The 19,245-nt window shown below is 42.2% G+C and overlaps 1 protein-coding gene across 1 annotated transcript in view; it reads right to left on the bottom strand.

The window, feature by feature from the left end:
* Positions 1 to 328: 328 nt before the first annotated feature.
* LOC308609472 (uncharacterized protein) overlaps positions 329 to 19,245 on the bottom strand; it is a gene marked incomplete at both ends in the record, with an annotated part of 62,309 nt that continues 43,392 nt past the window's right edge. The window contains 5 exon segments of the mRNA XM_081223123.1: positions 329 to 565; positions 568 to 606; positions 608 to 1,439; positions 2,574 to 2,732; positions 16,916 to 17,467. Of these exon segments, the coding sequence (XP_081079249.1) occupies positions 329 to 565; positions 568 to 606; positions 608 to 1,439; positions 2,574 to 2,732; positions 16,916 to 17,467 (1,819 nt within the window).

The raw sequence follows: 19,245 nt of genomic DNA, 5'->3' as shown, positions 1-19,245 counted from the left end.
TTTCTTTCACATTTCTAAGGAAATGCCTATTACACTGCTATCTTTTCTTGTTCCAGGTCACTAAAAAAGATGGAAGGTTACCCTATTTGTTTAATAAAATGGCAAAACTATTACTCTTAAACTTCATAAACAGCATTAAGTATGTAACCAATATCATTCATACACTTAGATTCTGAATCTAATTAAACTTTTTTAAAGAAGAAGCAACATTTGAAAACCTTCAACAACAAAACATAAATCTGTAAGTTATTCTAATATGCTATTCACTGTGATCCCTCCAACACCACCTCAGCCCCTACACTACTGCAGGAAGGTGCTTCAGATTTCACTACAGGTGGGAGAAGCTGCCCTGGAAGTCGGCCCCGGAACGCACACTGGCCATGGTACCAGTGCGAAGCATAGCTGCAAATCTGGCTCGGGCTCTCTCTTCCTCATCTCTCAAAGCCTCTTCATACAAGAGTGGGAAGGCACTGGGGACCGTATCATGAATCTTGGCCAAGAATTCAAGGACTTTCGTCTTGCTGGTTTCAGCATGGGCTCTCGGGCCCCACAGGAATTCATAGCACAGGGGGGATCACTGTTGGGCACCTGGTGGTACTCCAGGTACCTTTTCCTGCACCAAATCTTTGGTGATGAGCTTCTTGGGCTCCCCATGGATGAAGTGCTTCTTTCCAGCATATATCCCCATCACATTGAGTACTTCCCAGATATCCTCCTCAGTGGCGCAGTTGCCCTTCATGAAGATCACACAGAGGACTGTCATAAGGAGGCCGGTCTTGGGCACGATCTCCTCACCCCTCATCCTGTCATCACTGGTGTGCTGAAATTTGCTGACAAGGGCATAGCAGTGCCTGGTGGGATCGACTTCCTTCACATCAATGCCAAAGGCCAGCACCATCAGCTCAGAGGCTCTCCTGAGGATCTCATGGAACTGCTCCTTGTACTTTCTGATGACATGCTTCAGCATACCCTCCTTTGTAATGGGCTCTCTCATGTTATACTTGCACAGCAGGAATTGCACCAACAGAACTGCCGTCTGGTCTACAGCGGTTCTGCAGGAAAAATCAGTGCTGAGTGATGCCTGAGAGGTGCTTGGTTTTTCTTGATCTTGGCTCTTGGCACCTTCATCAGATCTTGTGCATGAAACACCTGCAGAAGTAGTGGTAGTGGATGGGGCTCTCTGAGACCCCTGGGATCTTCTACCTGACCCAGAAGCAGGGGAGCTCTGGAGATTACCACCAAGAGGAGAGGTGGGGGAGGAGAGAGACTCTTCTTCCTCTCCTGCAGGGGCCTGAGCATCTTGGAGATGCTGAGCCTCACTCCGGGCCTGACTGCGTTTCTCACGGGCATGGCACTTGCTCTTCCGGCCCCGAGGCATGATGACACAGGTCAGGGCCAGCAGGCGGGAGTGTGGGCAGGAAGGCAGGCAATGAGGGCACCTGGGGGAGGGACAAGGAGATGCTGTGAGCACCTTCAGCGGGGAGAGTCCTCCCTGGCTTTAACCAAGGCCGCCTCTGCAGTTTTCTGTCAGGTCACTGCACTAGGACCCAAAGGGCTCCTTTTCTGATCAGCCTGTCCCCTGAGACCCCTGCAGAGAAGTCAGTGTGCCTTGGGCTGGCAGGTCTAGGCTCTGTGTGGTCCCCTCTATAATCCTCTCAGTTCACATTTAGGATCATCCTGTCAACTGTTGGCAGGGCCCAGCCATCCTCCCCTTTACCGCTCTGAAGCTAAACTCCTTCCACCAATGGCCTTCCCTCCCTAAACCCCACCCCCCACCCCAGGAGAAAATGAGGGAGAGCCTTAGCGGGCCACCCCTGCTGGGGCCTTCCAGAGCTGACAACAGGAGCAGGGTTTGATGGGACCCCCCCCTTTGTTAGGGTTTTCAGTCGTCGCTCATGTCGCCACCCGCACCAGGCCAAGCCGCCCCCACCCCAGCCCCCGCCGGAGTTTGACAGCCCTGCCCGGGGCCTCCCAGGGTGGACCACAGGGACAGCAAGTGTGTGTGCCGGGTTGAGCGTGCCTTCAGTCCTTGCTCAGTCTCCTCTCGACGCCAAATAAAGCCTGGGATGTTTTCCTCTGTTGATCTGAGACCACCAGCCTCAGATCAACGTCTTCATTCCCTGAGACCCCGAGGCAGAACTGACGGTGCGTTGGGCCGAACAGTTTTGTCACTAGCCTTTTAGCATGCGTCGGATTGGAGCGGGGGTTCTATGATGTCTCCTTTGCTCTAGGGAGGCATGTTCCTGCAATTCTAACTAAGCATCCTCCTTTCACTCTCAGCATCTCCTCTCCCCTCCAGAGACCTGAGAGCCTGGAGGTGGAAGTCAGTCAGTACCTCATGGTGACAGCTCTGCCCTGGGTTTCCCAGGAGTGAAAGCGGGGGCGGGGCTCTGTGCGGGTTCCTCTATTCTGGGGTGGGTTGTCGCATCATTCCTCAAGGTGGAGGCATGGAGTAAGGTGTCCTCCTCTTGGCTGCTTCTTTAAAGGCTTCCTGGGAAATACTAATTCTCTGAAACCTCTGAGCTGTTTCCCTGCAAACCTTGCAGAAAATGGATGAGTCCAAGGCTACATACCAGACGGGAAAGTTGCAGTGTAAGGCGGGATCCCAGGACACATGGTGGGCTCTAAAAGAAAAGGCACACTGGCCCATAGCGTTTGTTCGCCAGCCATACTTAGACTTTGGGGAACCTTCTACTCTTAAAAGATCTACTTTCTGAGGAGAAGAGGCTAAGCTACAGGATTTTGTGAGACCTAGCTCTTTTATATTATCTCACATTGCTCAGTCCAGTGTGGTCACTTATTTTTTGACCCTCATTCATACTAAGAAATACATTTATATCTCTAACAAGTGTGTGTGTATATGCATTTTTTCATGAAAGAATACCTACCCTTGTTAAGTGTGATTCATTCTTTCCATTCCTTGTGTTTGATCATAATATTGATTTTTAAAAAAGGTCAGTCCTGATCCTCTAAAGAGGTTTCAGGTGGTTATTGCACAGCCTCTGTACTCATTCTGTTTCAAACAACACCACCCTTTGGTGCCATCCTGGCCCGTGGGCTCTGAAATGCTGCCTCAGATTCCTTCAGTGAAGCAGTGGAGAGTCATGGTCCCAGAGCACAGTGGAAGAATCCAGGGCTCAACTTTAAAGGCTTTTCTCCAGTCAATCCTGTCATCTGCCTCTCTTGCAGGCTACAGACCTGTCTCGAATTCAGGGCATCCCCCTACCTGCCCACACTCAGGTTCTAGTTCAGTGGAGACTTATTGTCCCTCAGGGATTATTTAGTTTTATGTTTTTGCTTTTGTTAATGTTTTTTCTTTATTCCTTCTATAATTTCTCCATGGTTGATTTTGGGTACAGGAAACAGTAGCCTGTGTTTGATTGTCATCAGCTGCTATGGATAAGGTACTAAATCTGTGAAAGAATTAAGCAAAATCGATATTCTTACAATAGCTGTGCCTCACGAGTACACATAACGTTCTATTCTGGTTGAGACTTCTTTTTCCTACGTCAATCAGGAAATTCTTACTGTTGCCTCCATATAGATTATATACATTTTTGTATGGTTTCTTTCTAGGTATGTTTTTTATAGTGTTGCTTTTGTCTATGGTGTATTTTCTATTAACATGATCTAAGTAATTGTTGATTGTTTCAGGCCAGTCTCTTGATTTTGCTGTGGTGATCTTTTTTTCCACCAGGTTTCTGAAGTTCTTTATATGTTTGACTATTTTCTGTGCCTATTTCCTTAGATTTTTAAGTAGAGAATCAAATTATTACCATTGTTATCCTCTGCTTTTCATTACTCATGACACTTATTTATTTGGTATTGTTATATATAGCTCTGTACAAGCTATGTGTTCTTGTCCAGATTTTTTTCTAGTTTTTAAATTAATAGACTTTTTTAAAGAACAGATTTAGGACTACAGAAAGTTAAGCAGATAGTACAAAGAGTTCCCATACAGCCAGTTTCTTCCTCCAGTTAGTTTCTTCTATTATTAACATCTTGTATTGGTTCAATGGATACAAGTTCATTTGTAACAATTGATCAAATAATATTGATACATTATTATTGACTATTGTCCATTGTTTATATTTCACTTTTTGTGTTTTACAGTTCTGTAGTGGTTGACAAATGCATGATGTCATCTACTCACCAGCAGAGCATCATGCAGAAGAGTTTCACTGCCCTAAAAATCTCCCATGCTCCACCTGTCCATCCCTCAAAGCCTCACTTTGAGCCCCTGATAACTCTGAACATTTTACTCTCTCTGAAGTTTTGCCTTTTCCAGAATATAATATTGATGGAATCATACAGTATGTAGGCTTTTTTTTTTTTTTTTTTTTTTTTGCTGCGGTACGCAGGCCTCTCACTGTTGTGACCTCTCCCGTTGCGGAGCACAGGCTTCGGACGCGCAGGCTCAGCGGCCATGGCTCATGGGCCCAGCCGCTCCGCGGCACGTGGGATCCTCGCGGACCGGGGCACGAACCCGCGTCCCCTGCATTGGCAGGCGGACTCTCAACCACTGCGCCACCAGGGAAGCCCAGTATGTAGGCTTTTTAAACTAGCTACTTTTGCTAATCAATATACATTTAAGTTTCTCTATATCTTTTTGTGGTTTGAAATGTCATTTCTTTACATGGCTGAATAGCATTCCATCATGTGGACTACCACAGTTTGTTTACCCATTCATCTGCTGAAGGTCATCTTGGTTGATTTCAGTTTTTGGCAACTATGAATTAGTGTACTATTAACATTTGTTTGAAGGCTTTTGGATGGACATAAGTTTTCAACTCTTTTGAGTAAATAAGTAGGCGTTTAATTGCTAGATCATATGATAAGATTATGTTTAGCTTAAAAGAAACTGCCAGACGGTTTCCAGTGTGTCTCTATCACTTTGCATTCCCTTTAGCACTGAATGAGAGTTCCTATTGGTCAACATCCTTGCCAGCATTTGGTACTGTCAGGTGTTTGTTTTTGTTTTAGCCATATTAATAGGTATCTCCCAAATTCCCTGAAGACATGTGATGTTGATCATCTTTTCATATGCTATTTGCCATTTGTGTATATTCTTTGGTGAGGTGTCTGTTCAGCTCTTTTAACCATTGTTAAGTTGACTTTTTTGTTTTCTTGTTGAGATTTTTAAGAGTTCATTGTATATTTTTGATACATGTTTATTATCAGATATGTATCTTACAATTATTTTTTTCCAGTCTGTGGCTTGTCTTTTCATTCTCTTAAAAGTATCTTTTACAGAGTAGAAGTTTTTAATTTTAATAAAGTTCAACTTATCATTTTTTTCTTTCATGGATTGTGCTTTTGGTGTTGTGTCTAAAGTCTTGTGGTTAAAACCAAGATTTTCTCCTATATTATCTTCTCGGGGTTTTTTTTGGTTTTTGTTTTTGTGGGGGTTTTTTGCCACACTACAAGGCATGCGGGATCTTAGTTCCCTGACCAAGGATCAAACCCATGCCCCCTGTAGTGGAAGTGCAGAGTCTTAACTACTGGACCGCCAGGGAAGTCCCTGGATTTTATTTTAATTTTGAGTTTTCCATTTAGGTGTGTGATCCATTTTGAGTTAATTATTTTGAAATATGTAGAGTCTATATCTAGATTCTTTTTTCTTGTTTGTGGATGTCTAGTCCCAGCACTGCGAGTTTAAAAGAGTGCTTTCTTCATTGAATTGCCTTTGCTCCTTTGTTAAAGATCAGTTGACTGCTTGAGGGGTCTATTTCTAGGTTTTCTATTCTGTGCCATTGGTCTATTTCTCTGTTCTTTTGCTAATAGCATATGGTCTTGATTATTGTGGCTTAAAAGTAAGTTTTGAAATCCAGTAATATCAGTTCTCTGACTTTGAACTTCTTCAGTATTGATTTGAGTTGGTTATTATGGATCTTTTCATTTTTTATGTAAACTTTAGATTGTTGCTATCTACAAAATAACTTGCTGGAATTTTGAACAGAATTGTATTGAGTATATAAATCAAGTTGGGAGTAACTGACATCTCAACAATCTTGCATCTTCCTATCCATGAACATGGAATGTCTCTCTATTTATTAAGATCTTCTTTAATTTTTTTCAGTGAAGTTTGTATTTCTCATATAAATCTTACACATATTTTTTTAAGAATTTATAATTAATCTTTCTTTGGTGCTAATATAAATGGTATTAGGTTTTTAATTGCAAATTCCATTTGTTTGTTGGAAAACAATTGACTGCTGTATATTAACCTTGGCTTATTAATACCAGGAGTTTTTTTGTTGTTGATTATTTGAGATTTCCTACATAGACAATCATGTCCTCTGTGAACAAAAAGAGTTTTATTTTTTCCTTTCAAATCTGTATATCTTTTGCTTCCTTCTTTTATCTTATTGCATTGGCTAGGACTTCCAGTTTAGTGTTGAATAGGCATGGAAAGAAGGGATATCTTAGCCTTGTTCCTGATCTTAGTGTGAAAGCATCTATCTTCTCAGTATGAAGTAGGATGTTTCACCTGTTTTTTTTTTTTTTAGATGTTCTATTCAGTATATCAAGCTGAGCAAATGCCTCTCTACTTCTAGTTTGCTGAGAAATTTTATGATGAATGGGTATTGGATTTTATCAAATTTTTTTCTTCATCTATTGATATGATCATGTGATTATTTTCTTTGGCCTATTGATATGATGAATTATGATTACTAATTTTCAAATGTTGCACACCTGAAATAAATTCCACTTAGTTGTGGTATATAATTCCTTTTATACATTGTTAGATTTGTTTTGCTTATGTTTTGTTGGTGATTTTGCATCTATGTTCATGAGATATTGGTTTGCAATTCTCCTTTCTTTTAATTTCTTTATCTGGTTTTGACATTAGAGTGATGCTGGCCTCATAGAATGAATTAGGAAGTGTTCCCTCTGCTTCTATTTTCTGGAAGAGATTGTAGAGAATTGTTTTCATTTCTTCCTTAAACTTTTTTTAGAATTCATCAGTGGAAGCATCTGGGCCTGGTGCTGTCTTTATTGGAAGCTTATTAATTATAGATTAAATTTCTTGAATAGATACAGACCTATTCTGATTATCTATTTATCCTTGTTTAGTTTTGGGAAATTGTATCTTCAAGAAATTTGTCAATTTAACTTTTCAAATTTGTAGGCATAGAGTTGTTTATAACATTCATTTATTATCCTTTTAATGTCCATGGAATCAGTAGTGATGGCCCTTCTTTCATTTCTACTATTAGCGATTTAATTGGTGTTTTCTCTCTTTTTATTTTCCTTGAGTAGCCTGGTTAGAATGTTATCTTGTTTTTTCTTTTGGATATGTTCAAAGAAACAGCTTCTGGTTTTGTTGTTTTTCTCTATTTTTTTTCCCTTTCTTCAGTGTCATTGATTTCTGCTTTGATTTCTTATTTCTTTTTCCTCTGCTTTTTTTCTCTTCTTTCACCAGTACTAAGGTAGAAGCTTGAATTATTGATTTTAGATTTTTTTAGTATAGACATTCAATGATATACATGTCCCTTTAAGTACTGGTTTTGCTATATTGCACAACTTTTGATAAGTTGTAATTTTGTTTTCATTTAGTTAAACATATTTTAAAATTTCTCATTAGATTTTCTCTTTGGCCCATGCGTTATTTAGAAGTATATTGTTTAATCTCCAAATACCCTTGATTTTCTTGCTATTTTTTGTTATCAATTTCTAGTTTATTTCCATCACAGAATGAGATTATTCTTTGTATCATTTATATTCTTTTAAATTTGATGATGTGTGTTTTATGGCATAGAATGTGATCTATCTTGGTGTATGTTCCATGTGGACTTGAAAATAATGTGCTTTCTGCTGTTGTTAAGTATTCTATGCATGTCATTTAGACCTAGTTAATTGATGTTGCTTTTCAGTTCAACTGCACCTTACTGATTTTCTGCCTAGTGGATTTTCTGCCTAGTGGATTTGTCAATTATGAAAAGAGACATGTTGACATCTCCTTCTATAAGAGTAGATTTGTCTCATCAGTGTTTGCCTCGTGTATCTTAACAGAATTTTTTGGTGCATACACATTAAGGGTTGCCATGATTTCTTTGAGAATTGGCCACATAATCATTAAGTAATGCCCATCTTTATTCCTGACTTTCTTGTTCTGAATAATTCTTTGTCTGAAATAAATATAGCTAGACTAGATTTTTTTTTCACTCATATTAGCATGGTAGAGTTTTCTCGATGCCTTTACTTTTTTTTCCTTTGTATTTTATTTCATTTTATTTTTTTATACAGCAGGTTCTTATTAGATATCTGTTTTGTACATATTGGTATATATATGTCAATCCCAATCTCCCCATTCATCCCACCCCCACCCCCACTTCCCCCCCCTTGGTGTCCATACATTTGTTCTCTACATCTGTGTCTCTGTTTCTGCCTTGTAGACCGGTTCATCTGTACCATTTTTCTAGATTCCACATGTATACATTAATATACGATATTTGCTTTACTCTTTCTGACTTACTTCAGTCTGTATGATAGTCTCTAGGTCCTCCCACATCTCTACAAATGACCCAATTTCGTTCCTTTTTATGGCTGAGTAGTACTCCATTGTATATATGTACCACATCTGCTTTATCCATTCATCTGTCAGTGGGCACTTAGGTTGCTTCCATGACCTGGCTATTGTATCCATCCCTTTACTTTTAGTCATTTCATGTCTTTATATTTAAAGTGGGTTTCTTATAAACAGCATAGGGTTAGGTCTCCTTTGTTTTCAATCTTTTTATCAATCTCTACCTTTTAATTGGTATATTTAGACCATTCACATTAAAAGTGATTATTGATATAGTTGGGTTAACATTGACCATATTTGTAACTGTTTTCTACTCATTGAGCTTACTCTTTCTTTCTTTTTTAATCTCCTGCTCTTTTTCTGCCTTCTCTAGTTTTAATTCAAGATTTAATGTTATTCCATTTTCTCTCCTCTTTAGCATATCAGTTATACTTTTTAAAAATTTTTAGTGGTTTCTGTAGAGTTTGCATTATACATTTCCAACTTATTCAAGTCCTCTTTCAAATAACACCATCCTGCTTCGTGGTTAGTGCAAGTATCTCATAACATGGCAAGTATACCATTTCTGCCATTTATTTCTCTTATCCATAATGTATAATCACTGGATGCATTGCTGTTATATTATCATTTTGAAGAAATAGTTATCTTCTTTGATCAACTGAAAATATTAAAAATAAAAGGCTTTATTTTATCTTCATTTATTCCTTGTGTTACTCTCTTCCTTTCTCAGCCAAAGCTTCTCACCTATATCATTTTCCTTTTCCCAGAAGAATTTCTTTTAACATTTCTTGCAAAGTAGATCTGTGTGACAAATTTCCATCAGTTTTTGTTTGTCAGAGAAAGTCTTTATTTCTCATTATTGTTGAAGGATTTTCTCCCCCTGGCTACAGAATTCTAGGTTGGTGGTAGTGTTTTTGTTGTTGTTGGGTTTCTTCATTTCCATGCTTTAAAAATTTAACTGTAGTCCTTTCTTGCTAGCACCGTTTGTGAAGAGAAATCTTGGTAATTGGTACCCTTGTGCCTCTATAGTAAGTTCTTTTTTTCTCTAGCTCATCTCAAAAATTCTTTTTGTTTGGTTTTCTGCAGTTTGAGTATTATATGCCTAGGTATAGATTTTTTTTTCTATTTATCCTGCTTGGTGTTCTCTGAGCTTCCTAGACCTGTGGTTTAGTGTCTCTCATTATCTTGGGGAAATTCTCAGTCATTATTACTTTGAAAATTCTGCCTCTTTCTCTGTTTCTTCTCAGATTATTCCCACTATGCATATGTTACATCTCTTGTAATTGTTCCACAATCCTTGGTTACTCTTTTCTTTTTTAAAAATTATTTTGTTTTCTCTTTCCTTTTTAGTTTGAGGAGTTTCTATCAAGGTATATCTTTAATTTCATTGAGTCTTTCCTTGGTCATGTGCAGTCTACTGGTGAGCCTATCAGTGGTATTATTCATGTCAGTTACGATGTTTTTGATTTCTCACATTTCCTTTTGATTCTTTCCTACAGTTTCCGACTCTCTACATACATTACCTACTATTCTTGCAGGTTGTTCAGTTTTTCCATTAGAGGCCTAGCATATGAATCATAAGTATTCTAATATCTTAGTCTGATATTCCAAATTATCTCCTATATCTGAGTGTGGTTCATTTACTTGCTTTGTTTAATCAGACTGTGCTTTTCTGCCTTTTAGCATATCTTATAATTTTTCGTTGAAGGCTGGACTTAATGTTTTGGATAATAGGAACCGATTTAAAGGGCCTTTAGCATGAGACCTTGTGTTTATCTGCATAAGAGTTATGTCGTGTTTACTGTTTGCTCTTACTGCAGGCGCCTGAGATTTCAATTTCCTTGAGTGTTCTTGTTGTCTTTGGTTTTCCCTAGGAACACCTTCATAAGTAGTCTAAGCCTTGCAGTTCTCTCAGCAGTAGTCCTCTGGTATTATATTGGAACCTTGTTGATGTAGTGGTAGGGTGTACGGGAAGTGTTCTATAATCCTGTGATTAGCTCTCCATGTTTTCATGGCTCTGTGCCCCTGGGCTATTGCCTTCACAAATGCTTCTCAGCTTTTATCCCCCCTGTTATGTGACATAGGAAGTCTGGAGGGAGCTGGAGTTCTGATTTTCCCTTCATCCAAGTTAGTTGGTTTAGGAAAGTACACAGAACAGAAACATCTGGGCCTGTGTTTCAAAATGGTTACTTTCTCCTAGGTGTATTTCCAAAGGTTTTATGTCCCCCTCATGCCAGAAGCATGAGGAAATTTTTCTTGGATCTTTACCGTGAGAACCTGTTAGGACCCCAGAAGGTAAAACTCACAGAAGTGTGTGGGCTCCCCTAAGACTCGGCTCCTAGGAGTTTTGGGCTCTGAAGCTTGTCACACATAGCTTCCAGTGTTGCATCAAGTACAATGTAAATTTTTCTACTCCTTCCTGGATCCAGGACATTCTGCTCCCAGAGAGCTGTGATTCCCTGTATTTGCCTGCATCTTCAGTTTTGAAGCATTGGTTTTCCCTGTAACTTCAATTCTCTGATGGATCTAAGAAGAGTTGTTGATGTTCAGTTTGTTCAGCTCTTTGTCATTGTGAGGATGGGAGTGATGACTTCCAAGATGTTCACATGGCAGAGCAGGAAAATTCTTGTCAAATAGTAGAGACGGTACCATATATCCGTGTCTCGTTTCTTATTTTATTGGGAATTCTGATAACATTCCACATTTAAGTATGCTTAATACGTATAGATTTTACAGAAGAGAAATTCCCTACTAATGTGAGTTTGTGAAAAGTTATTACCATGGACTGGTGTAAAATTTTTATCAAAGGCCCTTTCTTTACCCCTGCATATAATTAAATTGTGATATTGTGATTTATACTAAGAAATATATGTTTGGTCTTAGTCCCCAGAGCTGCCAAAACTGTTGGGGTTTTCTAAGTGAAAAGAGCAAGAAAGGTGAAAGGAGTGTTTCATGTTACTGGTAACAAGCCCCTTTCAACCACACCTGAGTTTATGTTAATGAGGTGACTTTTGGAAAGCCCCTAAGGGTGGGGGGCTGCCTGGGGGACCCACCATGTGATCAGGGGCTAGGAACTTTCAGTACTACCCTCTGACCTCTGAGGGAAGAAGGGCTGGAGATTGACTTAATTACCAGTGGCCAATGACTTAATTAAGCATGCCTGTGTAATGAAGCCTGCCTAAGAATCCTAACCAAAATGGTCTGGAGAACTTCCAGTTTGCTGAACGCATGTAGGTGCTATGAGGGTGATGCAGCTGGAGAGGGCATGAGAGCTCCACACCCCTTCCCCACACCTCACTCTAAGCATCTCTTCCATTTGGCTGTTAGGGAGTCACATCCTTTTACAATAATCCAGTAATCTAGTAAGTACACTGTTTCCTTGAGTTCTTTGAGCCATTTTAGAAAATTACCAAACCCAGGGAGGGGGTTGTGGGAGTCCCCAATTTATAGCCAGTCAGTCAGAATTATGGGAGACCTGGGTTTGGATTAAGTGTAGGGCAATCTTGTGGGAATGAGCCCTTACCTTGTGGGATCTGATGCTAACTGCAGGTAGATATTGTCAGAATTGAATTGTAGGATACTCAGCTGGTGGTAGAGAATTGGTTTGTGTGAGCAAAACAAAACAAAACAAAAAAACCCATACATTTGGTGTCAACAGGCTGAGAATAGAAGTGTAGAGACAAATATTCTTTCCCTTTAGAAATGCATTTTCACCTTTCTCTGTTAATGCAGTGATTTCCAATGGTCAGTATTTTCTAATATGATATCTTTGTGTTCCTTAGAGCCCATTTCTTCATTTAATCACATGGTTATGGGTGAGTATCCTTTTACTGGGGCATTCTTATCTGGACTTTGTATCAAGGAGGGCTACCCTATTAAAATGGTTGATCCGTTTTCTATCTTTTTGTATGGTTTGGAAGAATTCGAATAAGATGGTGATTAGTTTTTCCCTGATCATTTGGTGTGAGGGGGCTCCAAACCTGGATTGTCCTGGAACATTTTGATGCTGCTCTGGGTTTGGACTACATTTTCACTTTAGTGACTTATAGTTTGCTAAAAATTGTTCCATTTTACTTGGGTTTTCAAATTTAAAGGCATGATATTTATAATAAAAACAATCATATATAACATTACAGAGAATAAAATAATGAACCCAATATAACTGGAACCTCAGCATCAAGAATCCTCAATAATTGTAGGAAACAGCTTGTTCAGATTAAGGCTTATTGATTTACCACTTTGTTTATTGGCAAGTTCACTCCTGACACAAAGCTGTGTGCTTCCATTAGGAGACACGTAGTGTCTGTTTTCTGCTTCCTGGTGGTATTGACAGTTGGTGAGGATCTTCACCCTTATCCGTTAATCCATTAGGGGCTGTAGCATGGTAATTCTCTCATTCTATCTGATTCTATCATTCCATTGATTTTACATCCATACATATACCTATATATTATACATAGTGTATGTATAGTGGGATCAATCAATCTATTCATTGTATTATATATAATATTAAAAATATAACTCATTGATATATATCCACATAACATTTTAAAGTGAATAATTCAGTGGCATTACTGCATTCACAATGTTGTACAATTACCGCCTCTATCTTGTTCCAAACCTATTCCTCATTCCAAAAGGTAACTGCTCCCCGAAAACTGGGTTTGCCTCTTGGTGGGTGTCGAGCCAAATACACAGCCAAGTCAAAGAGCAGGAGAAGGAAGGATTTATTACTTGCAGCAAGGCAGGAGAACCCTGGGGATCTTTCCCAAAGCAGTGTTTCCCTGGACAGCAGAACTGGGGAAGTTTGAAGCTAAGGGTACATGCATATTCATGAAGGGGCTTGAGCAGAGGAGAATTCAGCATAGAGTTGGGGCAAAGGTCAACAGAGTCCGAGCTTTATAGGGGTTTGAAGTCACAAGGGTCAGAAAAGATTACCGTCATCATTCCTTAGGTTCCAGTTGATCTGGTGGTGGTTGATCATTCGAGGGGGGTTTGAATTCTGCAGAACAGCTGAAGATTGTGCTTCAGGCTAATCTTTACCCTTGAAAAGACTGGGAGTCTTAACAACTGACTTATTACCTTTGCTACTGTTACTACTCCTGCCTGATAACAGTCTTTGGTTGCTGCATTCTTTTATTCCCTTAAGATCATTATTATGGAGGTGTGTTCAAGGGCAAACATTGTCTCCAGGTTCACAAAATGATCTTAAAATGGCTTAGATCACAAAATGGCTTAGGCCAAAAATGGCTTCTCTTATGTCAAGAAATCCATGCCTGGTTCTCTTTCTCCAGGGACTGCCTACCCTATCTGCTTACATAACCTCTTACCCTTCAAAAAATTACTTCTCACTCATACCTCTCCCTAGCCCCGGGCAACCATCAATCTGCTTTCTGTCTCTGTGAATTTGTTTATCCTGGATAATTCATGTAAATGGTGTCATATAATATGTGACCTTTTGTTTCTGACTCCTTTCATTTATCATTTATCATAATGTCTCCAAGGTTCATCCATGGTCTCTCAGTTATCCGTACTTCATTCCTTTTTATGACTGAATAATATTCCATTGTAAGAATATACCACATTTTCTTTGTCCGTTCATTCAGTGATGGAAATTTTGGGTTGTTTGCATTTTTTGGCTTTTATGAATAATGCTCCTTTGAATATTTGGGTACAAAGATTTGTTTGAATACATTTTTTAAGTTATTTTGGTTATATACCTAGGGATGGAATAGCTGGGTCATATGGTAATTCTTTATTTAAATTTGAGGAACTACCAAACTGTTTTCCAAAGAGGCTGAACCATTTTACATTCTTCCCAGCAATGTATGAGGGATCCAATTTCTTCATATCCTCGCAAACACTTGTTATTTTCCATTTTTATAACCAACCTAGTGAAATGGTATCCCACTGTGTCTTTTTTGTATACATTACCCTAATGACTAATGATATTGAGCATCTTTTCATGTACTGTTTGGACACTGGTATATCCTCTTTGTAGAAATGTCTATTCAGGTCCTCATCTCCAACTTATGAGGGAGGCTTTGGATATTGACCTCCTAGGTAAGCTCACTCATTGGTGTATTTATTCAGAGGCCAGTCTCAATGCACCATTAACAGAGTCCAGAGTTGGACCTGAGGGCACACTGGGGAAGTCTCAGGAGAAAGGACCTCTAACGTGGGAAAGTGCTGGAGCTGAACACACGTGCTGGGACCAGGGCAGTGAGCTTTCAAGGAACCCTGGAGCGAGGGGCAGGAGGGCTCTAGGTAAATGAAGCCCACAGACAATCCCCAAATTATGGTTTATTCTTGTATTAACCTTCCTTCATCAGGACTGTTTATAGTACTTTGGCTGCAGGGTTTTTTGTTTGCTTGCTTCCTTTTTTTTTTTTTAAATTGCCTGAAATAGAGTTTGAAGTAGTGAGGAGACAAGTGAATTAAAGGATACTAGGTCTGCCTCAGGCTGCGAAGAGTGGAACAGTGTGGCCTCTAGAGGAATTCAGACCAAGGGTCTATTCCCAGCTCTGTCACAAGTCTTGTGAACTTGAGAAAATTGCAAGTTCATCATCTGCAAAGTGAGTCTGATCATATAGAGCTATTGTAATATACGCGATGTTTGTAAAGCACTTGCAACAATGGTATCTCAAGAATGGCATTTATTACTACAATAACTATGACCCCAGACCATAATACCAACTCTTTGGGATTTTTTTCTTTAATCTCATGAGATGTCAGAAAATACGCAGCACCTTTGGAACGAACAAAACTGCTTAGACAGTAAAACTATATAAAATTTCCCCATTTGTAAATATGTCATTTGAGTGTAGAGGAATCTCTCCCAGCTGGATGCTACTCAGAGGTTCTAGAATTTGCGTCAAGGACCAACAACTTCCCTCCCAGTTGCCTTTTCATCCAAACCACCCCTATTTTCATTATAATTTCACCACCACCAAAAATGTAGCCTTCATTTGGAGTTCCCCAGATTACACTTAAGATAAGTAGTAGAACATCCCTTTAATGGAGTGGCCTCTGGCCCTTTGACCCCAGTGCAAAGAGTGCTATCACAGTGGCTTCTTGACATCTCACTTCAAGGAAGTATCCTCCTTGTTTCTCAGAAACTCCCTGGAGGCGATGGGATTCAAACACCTAGTTTGTGCACTGTGTTCACCTGCACTGGGACAGGGACAAGGAACCCATTTTATTCCTGCCCCGGGTGGAGATTCTCTCTGTTTTACCCACAGTCCCAAAGTAAAAATTCAGGGTAATCTTCCATTCCAGTCTTGAGTCTCTCAACTCTGAGGCCCAACCATCTAAGGGTCCCACCCTCCCCCACCACAATTCACTCAGCCTCATTTAGCCCACCATCCCGCCTAACATAAAATCACCTCCTCAAGGGAACTGCAGTGTCCCAAAGCTCCAGACTTCCTTGCTTCAGAGCATTTACACTTGACTGCTCTCATCTGGAACCTCCTCTCTTTCTCACCCCTTGTTTTAACTTGTCATTTATTTAGGTCTTAGAGCGTGTCTCACCATCTTCTTGATATGGCAGCATCTCCTAGGCTCTAAAGTTCTATGGACAGTGGCTCAGTCTTCTTTTTCTTACCATCCCCAGTTCTGCCATGGAGCCTTCCAAAGAGTAGATGCTCAATTAATGGTTGGGAATAAGAGTGGAAACGATAAGGATGTCTACTTTATTATTGTTTAATTTCTCTCACAATCTTGAATAATCTAAGAAAACATCTTTCAATTTTACAAAAAGAAGCACTAAAAGAATAAGAGAAACCAAAAATGTACCACCATTTACTCTTTTTCTTTTCTTTTTTACTTGACCCACATTATTTTACTGCCGAGTCTATTCACAGTTCCATGGAAATCCCTCTTCCATTGCTGTGTTTTCTTGTTCTAGGTCGTAAAAAAATGGAAGGTTTCTAAATTTGTTTTATGAAATATCAAAACTTTAACTTGTACCTGATAAAAGTAATGGATATGTGATCCATATTGTCACCAGCAGAATGGCGATTTCCTTGGTTCTTGCCCTCCCAAGGAGGAAGAATTCAATCGAGAGACGTAGAGCAGTTTTAAGTAGCAAGAGTTCAGTTAAGCAGAGCAAAAGTACACTCCCGAGAAAGCAGGAGAGCGGGCTGTCTGGAAACCAGAAGCAGCCCCGCAATGGGGTAGGGCTGTGTTTTGTAGAGTGGTGGTCCCTCCCTGTGTCCTGTGTTATTTGAGTGACAAATCGATTGACAGCTTTAGGTTATATAACTTTCCTGCTAGTATGCAGGCACTTAACCATAAGCACCCAAGCAGAACCCATGGGGTGGGGCGGGGAAGCAAAAGCTGCAATGCTAAGTTATTACAAATGAGGCATAATGAACCCGGGGTTACCTTGAGTCACCTTTTAGGTCTTGGTGCGCCTGCGTCAACCTGTGCTGGCGGTTTTGTCTTGCTTGGTCCAGGTATGGCTGGAAACCTAGCAGTGGTCCTTGACCACGAGAGGGAGGATCTCTGGGCATGCTGCAAACACCAGTGTCCAGGTAGGGGAGGGAAAGGCGAACCGTCCAGGATGGGGCAGGCCCGCTCATCTGTGACTCGCTATCCTCACCTTGGCTCTGGGCACCCTCTTCAGATCCTGGGCATGAAACCCCTGCAGCACGAGAGCTCGTGGCTGGGCCTCCCTGAGGCTCCTGGCGAGTGCCAGCAGCAGGGGAGCTCGGGGGAGTACCCCGAGAAACAGAAGTGGGGGAGGAGGGCGACTCTTCTATCTTTGCCACCGCCGCCGCCTCAGTGGCCTGGGCACCCTTGAGACTCTGAGTCTCCTCCCGGGCCTGGCGGCGTTTCTCCTGGGCACGGCGCTTGCTCTTCCGGCCCCGAGGCATGATGACACAGGTCAGGGCCAGCAGGCGGGAGTGTGGGCAGGAAGGCAGGCAACGAGGGCACCTGGGGGAGGGACAAGGAGATGCTGTGAGCACCTTCAGCGGGGAGAGTCCTCCCTGGCTTTAACCAAGGCCGCCTCTGCAGGGTCCTTGAGGGCACTGCCCGAGGACCCACAGGGCTCCTGTTCTCCTGCTCAGCCTGTCCCCTGAGAGCCCTGTGGAGGACGGTCGGGTGAGCCTTGGGGCACAGCCAGCCAGCCTACCTGAGTGTCACTGGGGTGACAGAAGGGGCTGCCAGTGGGACCTTCCGTGTTCTAGGGCGGGGAGTCCGCTCAGTTCATCTTCAGGATCTTTAGATGGACGGCAGCCAGGGCCTGGGCCTCCTCCCCTCTGTTGCTCTGCCGTTGACACCTCGGTGGTCCCGGGGACCCATGAGGAGGAAGTGAGGGGTGCCCCAGCTCACCGCCCTGACAGGGGGAACCCAGTGCTGACAGCTCTGTGGAGTCCTTTCTCTCCTGGGATCACTGGGTCCTCAGTCCCTATTCACTGCTCTCAGTTGGCTTCACGTAGGGCCTGGGACCCACCCTTCTGCCCTCTAATGGCTTTACCTTCAGGCTGAGGATCTCACCTCCCTTAGACCTGATGTAAAGGAGCCTCGGCCCGACTGCCCTGTCCTGAGCCTTCAAGTGCTGAAAGCAGGGGCAAGGCTAGACTCTTTGTCGTCCCCACAGCTCAGGGGGTGGGGCATGTTCCCCTTAGTCGTCACTCAGGGTTCTCAGTTTGACTCCTGGGAAGGCCTGTGGCTCCTCTCTCTTTACCTGAGGACATGTGCTCATAGAAAGGCCCACAGCTCTCTGAGACCCAATAGAAGAAGGTGAGGGTAGCCTGATTTCCCACATCTACCTGTGGTCTCTGAAGGCAGAAAGCTGTGGCAGGCAAACCCAGGCCTTATGATGGTCGGCCGCACCAGTCCTCATGCAGCCTCCTCAGTTTGACTCCTGGGAAGACCTATAATTTCTCCCTCTCTTCACCTATTACTGTGCTCACTTCTCTGTCACCCCGGGAGGAGTTAAGGGTTGCCTCTGCTCGGCCTGACATCTATCCAGGCGTCTCCCAGGACTGACAGCAGGGGAGAGATGATGTGCTGCCCCCATTGTTATGGTTTTCACGCTCCACTCCAGCCTTAGGTCCTCACCCCAACTCCTAGCACAACCTGGAAATTTCCCCTATGCTGAGTCAGCCAGCCTCAGAGCAAAGTCCTCACCACCCTGAGTCCCCAGAAGTAGAAGTCAGAGTAGGCCACGTGTAGCCACAGCTATTTCTCAGGGGCTTCTGAGGACTAACAGCAGAGGGCAGGATTCTCCGGGCTCCACTCTGCTGGGGTCTGTGACCTCAGTAGTCCTCAGTCTGTCAGGATCTGGGACTCTTCCCTCTACTGACCCGAGTCCTCCGGAGCTGGAAGCAAGTCGGTGACACATGGAACTGCCCCTGCCTGGGGCTTCCCAGGGCTGAGAGGGTGGTGGGGCTGTGCATGTGTTCCTCTCTCTTTTCAGTTGGGCGTTCCCCTTGGTCCTCGCTCAGAGCCCTTACGCTGACTCTTCCCGTGACCTAGAGAGGCCTGTGCTCTCATACTGCAGCCTTTAATTCCATGAGACCACCTAGGAGGATGTGAGGGTTTCCTCACGTGGGCATGACTGCCTGTGGTCACTCATGGCCGACAGTAGGGGAGGGATTCTGTGGCGTCCCCACTTTTATGATTTGGGTGGTTCCCTCAGTCCTCATGGTCCTGTGCTTGGCTCTTGGCATGACCTGGAATTCCTCCCTGTGCTCACCTGAGGCTGG

This window comes from Mesoplodon bidens (genome assembly GCF_964165515.1).
Source record: "Mesoplodon bidens genome assembly, chromosome: X".
Lineage (NCBI taxonomy): Eukaryota > Metazoa > Chordata > Mammalia > Artiodactyla > Ziphiidae > Mesoplodon > Mesoplodon bidens.
Note: the sequence above shows the minus strand (reverse complement) of the source record. Positions and strands in the feature narration are given on the sequence as shown.